The sequence below is a fragment of the Leishmania panamensis genome (assembly GCF_000755165.1).
Source record: "Leishmania panamensis strain MHOM/PA/94/PSC-1 chromosome 18 sequence".
In the NCBI taxonomy this organism is placed as follows: Eukaryota; Euglenozoa; class Kinetoplastea; order Trypanosomatida; family Trypanosomatidae; genus Leishmania; species Leishmania panamensis.
Genome location: NC_025863.1, coordinates 119,339 through 132,209, shown reverse-complemented (window position 1 = coordinate 132,209; position 12,871 = coordinate 119,339). Strand labels below are relative to the sequence as shown.

General features: G+C 56.7%; 5 protein-coding genes across 5 annotated transcripts; all 5 read left to right on the top strand.

The window, feature by feature from the left end:
- Positions 1–825: 825 nt before the first annotated feature.
- LPMP_180310 (hypothetical protein) lies at positions 826–1,608 on the top strand (the record flags this gene model as incomplete). Its single annotated transcript, XM_010699563.1, has 1 exon — positions 826–1,608. One exon carries the CDS (start codon positions 826–828, stop codon positions 1,606–1,608), a length of 783 nt encoding a protein of 260 aa, XP_010697865.1.
- A 758-nt stretch (positions 1,609–2,366) lies between these two features.
- On the top strand, positions 2,367–2,675 carry LPMP_180300 (hypothetical protein; the record flags this gene model as incomplete). Its single annotated transcript, XM_010699562.1, has 1 exon — positions 2,367–2,675. One exon carries the CDS (start codon positions 2,367–2,369, stop codon positions 2,673–2,675), a length of 309 nt encoding a protein of 102 aa, XP_010697864.1.
- A 1,468-nt stretch (positions 2,676–4,143) lies between these two features.
- LPMP_180290 (hypothetical protein) lies at positions 4,144–5,235 on the top strand (the record flags this gene model as incomplete). Its single annotated transcript, XM_010699561.1, has 1 exon — positions 4,144–5,235. The coding sequence occupies one exon, from the start codon at positions 4,144–4,146 to the stop codon at positions 5,233–5,235; it is 1,092 nt and encodes a 363-aa protein (XP_010697863.1).
- A 1,593-nt stretch (positions 5,236–6,828) lies between these two features.
- LPMP_180280 (dephospho-CoA kinase, putative) lies at positions 6,829–7,842 on the top strand (the record flags this gene model as incomplete). Its single annotated transcript, XM_010699560.1, has 1 exon — positions 6,829–7,842. One exon carries the CDS (start codon positions 6,829–6,831, stop codon positions 7,840–7,842), a length of 1,014 nt encoding a protein of 337 aa, XP_010697862.1.
- Positions 7,843–9,704: 1,862 nt separating this feature from the next.
- Positions 9,705–11,822, top strand: LPMP_180270 (hypothetical protein; the record flags this gene model as incomplete). The annotated part of the gene is made up of 1 exon (XM_010699559.1): positions 9,705–11,822. The coding sequence occupies one exon, from the start codon at positions 9,705–9,707 to the stop codon at positions 11,820–11,822; it is 2,118 nt and encodes a 705-aa protein (XP_010697861.1).
- Between the last annotated feature and the right edge of the window lie 1,049 nt (positions 11,823–12,871).

Below are 12,871 nucleotides of genomic sequence, written 5' to 3'. Positions count from 1 at the left end.
AGGCAGCGACTGTGTGTGGAGGGGGTGGATGGACTGGTGTCTCCGCTCCACCTGCACGCCACAACGTTATCCACCTTTACTCTTCCCTCTGGCGTCACTAACACTTTCTTGCACCCACTAATTGCAGCACTGTTTCTTAGAGCGCAACTACATAAGAACCAGATGCTCTGTGGAATAGCCGAAACAACAGGCCCCAATGACTCCGCAGCAGCGTCTTTTCATCTGTCGTTATCCCCCTGCGCCGACGACTTCGTGCAGGCTCACAGAGGCACCACGTCGCACCCAGACACACATACCTCTCAAGTACGGGAGCAGGAGTCGAATGAGTGATGCTCGAGAGCACGGCAATCGGGGCAGGAGGGGTGGTGGTGGAAGAAGGGCATGTGTCTGCCGCGCTACACTACCCAACTTGATTTAAAGCGCATTCCTGCTGCTCGAGGCGGGGAATTTCCTCTCAGGGTTCTGCGCTTGAATATGTTCTATGTAGTTCATGTCCTCGCAACCTCTCCTTCCCCTCTAACGCACTGTTCCTTTCTCTTTCTTGTGTTTTTTTTTTTTTTTTACACTGCTGAGAGTCTTTTGTGGAGGAAAACATTGTCGTACTCCGTCCCCCCCTCTCCTCCTCGCGACCCGCTGCTGACGCGCGTTGACGGGAGAGGACGTGGCTGGCGAGGCGTTGGACGGTGGGACCACTGTGAATCATTCCTCTGTTCTTCGCTGTGCAAAGCGGGGACACCGAAACCCCCGCGCCCCCCTCTCCCCCCCTTCTCTATCCAACCGCAAGAATACACCTCTGCCGCAAAAAGGGACCCTGTAGTAGGAGCAATGCTGCGTCCAACATGCGTACTGTCGGCGGCGGAGTTCAAGCAGAAGTCGCGCTGGTCCAGCGTGTGGCCGAACATGCGCTATGGTGCCATGTATCTCAACTACAGCGTTGGCCGTCAGCTGCCGATGAGAGGTGTGAACTGGGTGACGCGAGATTCGAACCGGCTCGCTAACTTTGCCGCACGCTACGGCAGCGTCATCCGAGATGTTGATGTGAAGCGCAACGAGGAGGAGCTGAACATTCAGATGAGCGACTTGCGGTGGAACGACCACCGCCGCATCTACTGGAAATGTAGCTTTTGTGGCTCGTCGTACCGCAAGAATGTCTCGGTGCGCACAAAGTTCCATGCTGGGTGCAACCTCTGCAAGGGCCGCTACGCCTCCGAGGTTCTGAGAGAGCAGACCCCTGTGGTTGCGCTGAAAGAGGCGCAGCCGGAGCTGTTCAAGGGCCTGGCGGAGAATGAAAAGAACGAAAACATAGGCTTGCTGAGCGTGACAAGCAAGTTCCGCGCTGAGTGGAAGTGCCAGTCGTGTGGGCAGCCGTACCGCGCGACAATCCGTAGTCGCACTGGGCTTACGGAGCCCGGGCAGGCACCCCTGCACCCGCAAATTACCAAGTGGTCTGCGCACTGCCCCTCGTGCGCGTGGCGGGTGAACATGACTGTCCTAGGCCGGAAAGCACAAAAGGAGGGTCAGTACCTGGGTCTTGATGCCTCATTGACGGAGGCGGCGAGTGCGGCAGCTGGTAAACGGATCCCGCGTCGCAAGAGGCTTGTGACGTGAGGCAGCTGTGGAGCGCTTCTCTCTCTCTCTTGCTAACGAGTGCCTCCGTGGACAAACATAGTGGCGCCTTGATAAATTGTCTGCTTCACTGTATGTGCGGTTGCTGGTGTGTGTGTGTGTTGCTGTTGTACGTTGTATCGTGTGTGGATGTAGTGATGGACGTCTCACAAGGCCTCGCTTGCTTTTCATGTATTGTCCTCTCTTCTTCTCTTTCCCATGCCTTAGAGATTTTGGCGCGGGGGGGTAGGGAGAGGCAGCGCGTGGTAATGCCAAAAGGGAGGGGGTTGGTAGCAGGGCCATCGTGGATCACTTTGCTGCTGCGTCATCTGGCGCGCATGGAGGTGGTATTGCTGAGGCGCTGAGACAATTTCACTTAACCGGCCCTGCTCCCTTTTCCTTTCTCCCTTTCTTTTTCCCACACTCGCCTCAGTAGAATGTGTTCCGCGCTGCTTTAATTTCTGTAGAACGTTGTCGTCGCCATCACTGTTGCCTCTTTTGATCTTCACTTTTTCACTCACACTCTCTCCTTTTGTTTTTGCTTCAGCTCTCATGACGCACTTGGCCACCGTCGCTACTCAACCCCTCTTCATCCGAGTTCATGTGGTAGAGGCTGTTGTCGCGCTTAGAAGTACGGCAGTAACTCATCCGTAGCCGCACGGTGGTTGGACTACAGAGGTGCGCGCGTCTCTCTCCCTCTCGGGCGCTCCACCCCATTCTTCTTGGTAGCTTTCACTCGTCCATCACTAAGATAGACCATCATGTCGAACCGGTTCTTTCAAAAGTTCTACCTGCGGTGCGGCAACTGTTCTGCAATCCAGCGTAGTGCCCAGGGGTACAAGCCGATTGCGAACCCCATCCTCTTCAATTCCGACGAGCACTGCCGCAACTACCACGATGAGCAGCGCCGCGCCGCCGGGTACTCTGGCGTGTTGGTGACATGCCGCTGTGAGAACTGCAGGCGCGTACACTCTAATTGGACGGTACTCGACGCTCAGGAGTTTGTTGACGCGAAGCTGCGCATGACACCCGAGGACCGCGCTCAGCGCTTGTGGGCTTCCAAGTCGTAGGAGGCAGGATAGAGAGAGAGGAAAGGGCGGCGGCAACCGCACAGTTGCATCTGACGTACTCATGGAAGGATATTGGGGAGGGAGAGGGAGGGAGAGAGGGAGAGAGGGGTGCCCTCTCCCTTGTTTTTCTTCCATTTCAGTCCCTGACATCTGCGTCATCTCCGGTCTTGGTGCTCTTCTACAGTGTCTTTTCTACTGGTATTCAGAAGGAGTGCACTGTGTTGCGTATGGCTGTCGATGTGTGGTGCTCGCTGATGAGATTCTTTTCCCCTCTCGATGACTGTGGCTTTGGGGCTCACTGTCTCGCTTCCAGGGGACACACTGAGCGAGAGTGTGAGAGACGTGTATGAGGGTTGTTTGATGGGGGGAAGGCAGCTGAGAAGCAGTGAGGCGGTGCGTGTGCGTGCGCCTTTAGCGCCTGAAGGCGGACAAGATGGAGCGTCAGCGTCTCGGCTTGTTGTTTACGCGTTACTCTCGCGTTTTCTTTCGGTTTTGTTTGCGGCACGGTGTGTCTTCTCCTTTCGGCCTCTTCCCCCCATCTCAAACGCCCCACAGCGATGGGCAAGTTTTGATTGCTTCGTAGTGTGTCCACCCCCTCACCCGCATATACACTGAACGTCATGTGCACACATGCACGACGACACATGGCAGTCTTGACGCATGAGGTGCGAGTAGGCCTCTTTTCACGCCTGCCGGCGACTACCACGGCGATACGCATGGAAACTCGTGTCAGTCGCTCTCCGGTTGTGCTTCTGCAGCCGTGCATGCGTGGCTACGGGTGACGTAAAGGAGAGAGTGTACGGAGGCCTCCGTTCTTCCTCGCTCCCCACACAGCAGACAGTATCTTTCGCCCTTCGTGTGGTTTCCCCTTCCTCTTCCCCCCACTTCGCTCTTCTCTCATTCCCCGTCCACTACGTCTGCGGCGCTTTCCTGTTCTGGTTTGCGTCCTCTTTTCTTCATTTTTTTTTTTGCGCGCCTTTGCCACAACATCTCACCAAAAATGTCCATCCACACCCGTACGCCCAGCCTCTAACCCTTGACGCGAGCATCAGGACTGTCGTCGAACCACGAACACACACACACACATCCAGTCTGACAGGCACTACATCCCTCTTTTTCGCTCATCTGCCTCTTAGGCTTTTTCTAAACCGAACCGGCCCATATCACTGCCACCGCTACCGGCACCGATGACACATACGTCCAGACACTGAGAAGCATCGCCACATATAAGACCACGTCTCCCCTCTCTCTTTCCCTGACTGCGTAGCCACACACACACACATTCACTACTATCTGTATGCAGCAGGCCTAACTCTACTTAACCACTAAAACCCTCCATAGGCGAAAAGAGAGGGCATACGCTGCTTCCTGGTTCGCCTTCTGTCCTGATCACACACGTCTCTTACCCCAGCTCCCACTTTATCCGTCATCTATTTTCTTCCTTTCTCCAGCTCCAATTTTTCGAGCCATGACGGTGGATATGTCCGACACGCGGCTTCAGAGCATCGGCGTGAGCTTTGCGGTGCACTACTACACCACACTCGTGGAAACTCCCGAGGCGCTGGCCGCCCTCTACGTCCCCTCTGCGAATGTTGTGCATAGCTTCAGGAAGTCGAACGGCGCCGTCGAGCTCTCCTCGCTGCTCACGTCCCTTACCGCTGAGGGTGTGACGCGAGTGAGAGTCGAGGACGTGATGTCTGAGCTGGCCGCCTCCGGCGCAATCAAGATCACAGTGAAGGGCCAGCTCATCGGTACTGCCAGAACGCAGTCCTTCACTCAGGAGGTGGAATTGTATAAGCTGGCGAAGGATACGTACGGCATCACGGACGATAAGCTGAGTTACTCAGCTGCCGGACAGACGGCGTTGGCGGCTGAGACGCCGTTGTTGAAGGAGGCTGAGGAGTCGACGGTGGGCACTGCTGTTGCTGTTGCCGAGGAGGAGACGCCAGCCGAGCTGGCTGCTGTGCATGCCCCAGCGACTCGCAAGAAGCCGGCGAGCTTCGCCGAGGCGCTGCGCCTCAGTAAAGTGAGCGAAGGCGCTGCCTTTTCGAACACCGCGGTGCGTGTGAGCGATAAGGTGAAGTCCACAGAGAACAGGGAGAAGGCCACACGCAAAATTGCAAAGGTCAAGGCAGACGAGAAGGATGTCTTGCAGTCAGCAGGGTCTGCCAAGCCCAAGCTCACCAAGAAGCTGCCCAGGGCTACCAACTCGGTAGTGTACTACGACATCATCTTGAAGGAGCTGCCAGAATCGATAACGGAGGAGAAGGTGCGCGCCGTCGTGACGCCGGTCTCTGCTGTGAAGCTGGTGAACCTTGTCAAGAGCGAAAGGCGTCGCCGCAGCAAGGAGGCCATATCCGAGGTGATCACGTGTGCCTTTGTGGAGCTGGAGCGCCCCGCTAACGCCGCTGCAAACCACGTGAAGGAAGTTGTGGCGAAGCTGACGGAGCTGAACAAGGGGATGCGCATCGAGGAGGTGCGGGAGAAGTCGGCCCTTGCAGGCTCTCGCAAGCCGCGGGAGGGCGCAGTGGCGACGTTGAAGGAGGAAGGGAAGGCGTAAGTGCCTGCTGCTCAACGAGCGCATGCTTCTGCGTCAGGCCGTGATGCGCGGGGTATCTGTCATGAACGCCTCGGGCCTTTTTTTGCCTCTTTGCTGTTGTGGGCCTCGTCTTTACCGGTTTACGATTCTTGTGCCTGCACGAGGTGTGTGTGTGTGTACATGGGCGCATTTTTGCTTCGCGGCTCCGCTTCATTGCTTCTTGACATACTTTGTGTTCTCTCTCGCTCAGCGTCGCACATCTATCGGCCTGCGCCTCTCGCTGGATCTCCTTATGTCCTTGCGCGATGGTGTGCGCATGTGTGCTCCCCTCTCCCTCGCTCGGCTGTAGTGCAGTGTGCCACATGGTGTGACGCTTTTACCGGTTCTTCGTCCCCCTTGGCGTGGGCGTTGCTTTTCGGTGCTCGAACGACTGAAAAGGCCGACGCAAAAAAGCCAACGCAACGAAGAAAAAACGAACGAAAGTGAGATGGCAACGGCGACGAAGGGCGATGGCTGCTCGTGTCGCGCGTGCGTGCGTGTGTCAGCGCATCTGTGTAGGAGAGGGGGAGGGGGGAGGCGAGCATCGACTAAACTAATAAGAAGAACACGAACTAATCAACAAACCACTCGTGGCAAACCAAAAGAGCTCCAGTTAGCGGAGGAAAAGCCGACGAGGACTTGCAGGAGACGTCTGCCCACCGGTGCACTTCCTAGTCGTTTGGGAGGGGGAGGGAGGGAGGGAGGGGCGGAGCTCCGAGTGTGCGTGGCAGGTGGACATGTCGACTGGGCCAATAGACAACGGTGGTGCGCCGCGTTGTTCTTTCGTCTCATCGCATGTTTCATGCCACTCATTTTTTCCCTCCCTTTCTTCAGGCGCTCGTCTTTGGTGGACGCGGTCTCTCCCTCTCTTTCAGTTGCTCCACGTTGCCAGAGCTGTGCCAGTGGACTTGGCACCTTTGTCATTCCGAGTGGAACATGCCGCGCCAACTTACCCCGATGCTGCTGTCTTTTCGATGTGCTTCGCTGGAAAGACTTACGGCACTGGTGGTAGCGGTGGGTCGAAAAGTGCGCGTCTGACGACTCCGGTCTTTCTCTCTTTCAGCTTTCTCTTCACTTCACCCTCCCTTGAGTGCCTTTTACCGCCCTACGGTATGATACGTTGCCGCGCACGAGTAAAGTCCCCTTTCTCTCTCCTTTACTCTCTCCCATCCATAAGAGACACTCACATTCGAGGGCAGACAAGGATATCTTCCCCCCCTCCCTCCTCTCTCCCCCCGCCAAAAAAAAAAACGAACAAGCAGAGAGAGAACAACCGTAGCAACGCCTTAGTTGCACGGCAGGCGTACCCCTTTATCCACCAACGGACAGCGCTGCAGTGTTACGTGCGGCAGCAGCCGAAAAAAGAACAAGGCGGCCCTCTTTGGGTTCTGCTCCCGCCCTTGTTGCTTCGACACGCCACCTCCTCTTTCAACAGCGACCCCGTTTTAATATACCGAAAGCTGCGCGAAACGTCTGCGTTACCAAATTCTTCCTGGCTTGTTTGCGCCAACTAGTCTATCGCACGATAGACTAACATACCGATCCCCACAGAGAGAGAGAGAGCGCTCCGTAGCGATGAAGGCCATTCGCACCATCGGCTTCACCGGCACCATTGCAAGTGGCAAGACTTCCCGCTGCAAGCACCTTGTGGAGGTGGCACAGCAGCGACAGCAAGCCATGTGCGCTGACAAAGACCTAGGGAAGAGTAGTACAACTTCAATGCCATTCCTTGGCAGGGATAGAAAGGCGCACCAGGAAGCCATCCCATCTTCTTCGATGTTAACGGTGCACTACATTAATGCGGACCTTGTTGGTCACCACATCTACGAGCCTGGCAAGCCGTGTTACTACGCGCTGCTACAGCACTTTGGGACTGCCATCCTGTCCGCACCGGTGTCAGCTGAGCCGGCAAGCCAACAAGTAGCTTTCCCAACCCAAGGAGGAGAGGAAGGGGCTTGTCGAGGTGATAGCGCCGCGCGACCAGGAAAGGCAGAGCCCCGTATTGATCGTCGTGTGCTTGGCGAAATTGTGTTTGCTGAGGAGCGCAAGTTGCAAGAGCTGAACGCGATCTGCTGGCCCTACATCACCGCCGCGATCAAGGAGGAGTACGCCAAGCTGTGTGCGGGTTTAAAAACACCATACCCGCCTTCCATGGAGTCGGCTGGGGTTTTGCCCTTCACCACGACGGCGGCGACTTCTTTTTCGCCGACGTCTTCATCACCTTCGACTTCCACTGGTGCCGCTAGTTCAGCAGCACCCGTGGTTGGGCTGATCATTGTGGAGGCGGCGCTGCTGTGTGAAATGACGGAGGTACTCGAGCTGACCACCGATATTTGGATGACACACTGTACCCCTGCAACGGCGGTTGATCGCGTGATGGTGCGCAATGGCATCAGCCGAAAAGCTGCCGAGCAGCGCGTGGCCAGCCAGCTCGATGTGGGCCAGAAGCTGCTCAAGCTGCGCCACTTGCCTTACAAGGGGGATATCGAGGTGTTCGACACAACGCAAGTGAGTCTGACGGAGGGGCTCAAAGAGACGGCGGCCGCCTTTGATCGGTACTGGAGAACGAAGATCGCCGTTCATCTGTAAGTGGTGTGGATGGTGCGTGTGTGTGCCGTTTTAGCGCGATATTTTCCTCCCATGCCAGTGTTTCATGAGATTTACCGACTGACACAGCCACACAGCGCTTACTCTTCACAGTCGGCTTTACAGCTGTGTCACCACCGGACTGCGTCTTTCGCTCTCTGCCTCGTTTCCCCGCCAATCTCTTTGCTATAGCGAACACATCTAAGTAACTTATCACCATACGCACGCGCAGCTGCGCTGACAGGTGTTAGGAGTGCTGCTGCGGCGTTACCCCACCGCGTCGGACCCCTTTCTTCACCAGCTTTGACGGTGCCGTCGCTATCGATTCTTTACCCTCTCATCGTTTTCTTGTGCTTGCGTTGCTGTTGCCGTTAGCGTTGCCTGCGTACGTCCGCACTATTTTCTCTTGACTCAAAGAGGATGAAACGGTTCTTGTGCGTATCAGCTTCTCTTGTGTGTCTTCGTGCCCCGCCATTTCCTCGTCCCCACACTACCTTCTGCTGTAGTTTGGTGCGACAATGCATGTGAGTGCGGCGGCAAGATGGGTTGGTAGTCTGCTGGTGGCCGAGGGCAGGAGTACACATTTATTCTCTCTCTCTCGCCTGTTTTCATTTGTTTTGTGTTTTCGTTGCCGTTGTCGGGTAGTTTTCGACCCCACGTTGAGGTCCCTGCTTGTGCCCCACCCACCCCCCACCCTACCCCTTTGGAGGTGATGTGCCAGCCAAACTCAGTGTTCTGTTGCCAGCATGTTTTTCACCTCTGCAGCTCATCTCCTCGTCTCCATCTCTTTTGTTTTCATTTTTGTTCTGTCTTGCTTTGATTCGCTCTTCACTTTCTCGTTCTTGCCTTGCACCTCAACAGTACACTTCATTCATGCCTCGTTCACTCTTTCTCTTTGAGGCGACATTGGTTGAGTCTGATTTTCCCGCATCGCCACCATGAGCCTCCCGCCCTTTACCCCCTTCCCACCCGGCACCGCGTTCCTGTTGCAGCACTCCCCCCCTCTCTCTCTTCCTACTCTTGGCTCCTTCTGCAGTTTACTATTTCACTATTCCTCTGTGTCATGCGCTGTGGTCGTGGTGGCATCGCCGTGAAAACAGAGACTAAACGAACACACACACACACGCACACGCAAAGGCGCGCATGAGCACTGACATGCACGGCGACACAGCCATTCATGCGCAGCGATGTGGTGAGCAGAGAGGACGGTGCCAGCCCACGCACGGCTGGGTCACTCACTCATCTCTACCTCTCCTCCCCCATCTCTCTCCCTTCCTCGCCTTCATTTATTCGCATCAGAGCTGCTCCACGTCGTGCGAGCGCAAAATCGATAGAAGGCGCTGTCCCACCTTTGCCTCGTATCTCATTCCGCTCCCGAGCCTCGCTTTGTCCTCTGGCCCCTCTCAGCGCTTATCTACTCAGCGGGCGGTGGCGGCATTAGTGGCCACTTTTCTCTCTTCTCCTTTTATTATCGTTACACGTGTGGTGTGTTCCTGCCAGTTCTGTCTGTAACCCGGTGAAGGCACGCCCGCTCTTACTCTCTTTCTCTCCTGCTCAGGTAGACACACACACACACACACACACACAAGCACTTTGTGTGTGGCTCACGGCTTTACCCCGTACTCAGGGAAAAGGACCGTTCAATTTCGCTGTTTTTCTTTTGGTTGTTTGTCGTCGCCTTCACCAGCCTCTGCTGCTGCCTGCATCGAATGATACACACGCACCTGCCCACACGTCCTTGCTGTGTCAATACCGCCCCCACGATCAATACTTTCGCATTCCACAATTCTCGCGTCTCCCTGGCCCTCTTTTCCTCCATTCTCTCTCCCTCCCCTCTCTCGCAGTTCCATCCGCGACGGTGAGCAATGAGTGCGTTGACGACCGTGACAGAGCTGCGACAGCAGCTGGAGGCGGAGCGAGATGCTCACGCAGCGACCATGGCACGTCTAGCAGAACAAATACAAACCTTCCAGGCGGTGCTGACGGAGCAGCAGGAGGCCTTCACAGACCTCATTACCCGCGTTACTAACCTGCGCGTGGCGAAGGGCGAATGCATGGCTGCTCAGGCGACCGGTCACACCCCGAACATGACCTTCAATACCGGCTCTGACCTGCTTGATGGTCTCTTGTACAGCCTACAGTCAAAGCTGGAGGACCCAACGTCATCAGTCACCACCTCCGTTCTGCAGAAACTCGAGGGGGCCGCACTGGAGGCTCTCACGCCGTACGAAGCCGGGCGCATTTCCTCCCTCTTCACGAGCAACACCTCCGCTGTGCGCACTACGGGTCTCCTCGTGCTATTCCCCAACGATGTGCGTGGCGTGCGACAGTGGGCGCGGAAGCATCTGAGCAGCTGTGCCTCCTGCGCCGCTCGACAGGCACAGCAGCCGGCGTGGACGCCGTATCGCTATGACAGCAAAGGGACCGGCTTCGCCGCAGCCCCCAAGCTTCGAGGAATTCCGAACAAGTATTACCACCACGTTGCCCTCTCCCTCCTGCAAGAGCGCAGCATAGCGGACCGGATGGAGACCGAAAATCAGCTCGTCATCATGCGCACCACGGTGTTAGCACATGTGCAGTCAGCGAAGACAAGACAGCCGCTAGCGGATGCGGCGGCGACATGTGCGCAGATGACCAGAATTCTGCAGGCCTTCTTGGTAGAGGCAGTGGCGGAGCTCCGCAACACCATCCGCACCTCTGCTCCGTGGAACTCCGCCACCAACCCCAATAGCGAGTTCTCTGCAGCCGTTGAAATCTTTCTCCACATGGTTCAACCGCGCGTGCAGGTGCAACCTGTGCGGCAAGCCGCTGTCAGCACCACTGGTGCTCCGTGCACTCTTCTGCAGATTGAGGCGACAGTGAGTGTGCCGCTGCACGTCTCGGCACTTGCGCCGCTGCTTGGCCTACTGGCTGACCCGGTGCAGCGCGGCTATGTAATTGAACACGTACTCACTCCGCTGGCGCAACGCCTTGGTGACGCTCTCGGCAGCGGCGACTTGGCTGCCCGCTATACAGCAATCGGCCTGCAGTTCTTCGATGGGTTGTACCGCATTGCCGCTCATCAGGGCCTCACGGAGACCGCCGGCTCGCGTAGCGGTGGACTTAGCACGAATCGTCAACTGCCTACGTCTTCTCCAGGCGCCAAGGACGGGAAGGGCAGGACACTGGAGCAGCTCTACGTCATCCTTCAGGCACTGGCTGTCTTTGGTACCAGTGTCGACGTTGAGTTCATCACCCCACACGCTCCAGCAAGTCAAGTGGAGCCCAAGCAGGACGCAAAGAAGTCAGCGCTGCGTCTCGCTCGTGCGCTGCTGCTGCAGTTTGCAGCTCCAAGTCCACTGAGGGTGCCTCCAGGTGACGACCCGGACTCCACGAACATGACCATCAAAGTATCGCGTGCCCCGACGACTTTTCTCGGGATCCTCAATCGCACCTTCAGCAGCAACCACCGTCTCCCCTCTACCTCGCGCAGCACCGCACTTGACGCGTTCATGTCGCCCAAGTCGAAGATCAGCTTGGGGCTGAAGCTGTTCAGTGAGCTTGTGGTGGAGGTTTATCGACCCTATCACCCGTGCACTGGTGTTATTTTGGCGGTAGAGAACGGTGTGGGCGGTCGCCCTCGTGCCTCGGCGTGCGTTCCGGTGATTGACCTTCCTCCAGACGTGGTAGCGGCCAATGTGCGTGTGGCGACGTACGTCGCGCAGCGTCTACAGGGACTGCAGGAGCTGGAGACGTCTACTGTTATTGAGGAGGAGGGACAACTCGAGAGGGAGGGTAAGGCTCTCCTCCAGCGCGTGGCGTCGGCGTTGCAACAGGCGGCCCCGGCCGAGCGACTCTGCAGGGAGTGGGCTGCTGCGGAGATCACGATAGAGGGGGTGCCGCAAGTGTGCGTGGATGTCGTGGTGCCATTCAGGATGACGGAGGTCGACGTGCAATCGGCAACGAAGCCACTGCTATACCTGCACGTCGTCTACAGCAGCTAAAGGCGTGACAGTGTTGAGTGAAAGAGTGGGCGAGGCTGCGCTGTGAACGGAGGTCAGAGGGAGAGAATAGGCGAGTCACCTGCGTGTTGTGAGGTGTGTCAAGCGTTCTGGTAGTGCTATTGATGGTGGTGGTGGTGGTGCGTCAGGCTTCATGGACCTTTGTGGTACTCTGTCTCTCTCTCCTCTCTCGAAACCACCCCCCCTGGACGACACGAGCGCCGAGAGGCAGTGGGCTGTTCGTAGCCTTGCTTCCGAAGAAAAGGACACCCGCTCATCTTGGTATTGTGTGCTCACCCACTCGCGTTCGTGTCTCAGCCTACATCTCTTTAGTACGCCGGGGTAGCTGCTCAACTCCACGTACGCAGCAGCTGCTTTTTTTCTTCTTCGGCGTCCTCTGCTGCGCACAACCCTGAAACTACCTCTCCCCCTTCTCTTCTTCCAGGTCCCTTTTTTGCTTTCTGCCTTCCCTGTGTTGCAAACACCGACCCACCCACCCACACACCCACACACACACACACGCATCACGGAGTGGTGCTGACAGAGCAGCGTCTCATCTTTTGGCGCTCTCACTGTTCCCTCCGAAGTCTATCCTGAGCACTCTTTCTCTGCTATACAGACTCGCTCCTTGTGCCCACCCCCCTCGCTGGTGCTTCTGACTGAAGCCCTTCTGACTCGACCTACGCCCGTCTCTGCGTCTCTCTCTCTCTCTTTATGGGGCTGTGCTCTATCACTATCCCTCTTTCCACTTCTTCTCTCCTTCATTTTTTTTTTTCATATATCCTGCGTGGCTACACACGAATTCCCCCCTTTCCCGAGTTGTGATTCCCTCGCGCCTTCCTTCTCCGCCGCCTTTGTCTCCTCCTCGGTGCGCCTGTGAGTGGTGGGCTGCTCTGTTCTCTTCCTATCATCACCTCCCCTTTCTCCGTCCTGCCTCGCTCCCTCTCGTGCATTGTGCACGGGCAGTGCGCTAGTTCGTTGGTTTGTCGGTGTGTCTCAGCAACCTATTTTCTCACCGACATTCCTCCGCATTTGTCTTCAGCGTGATCGTG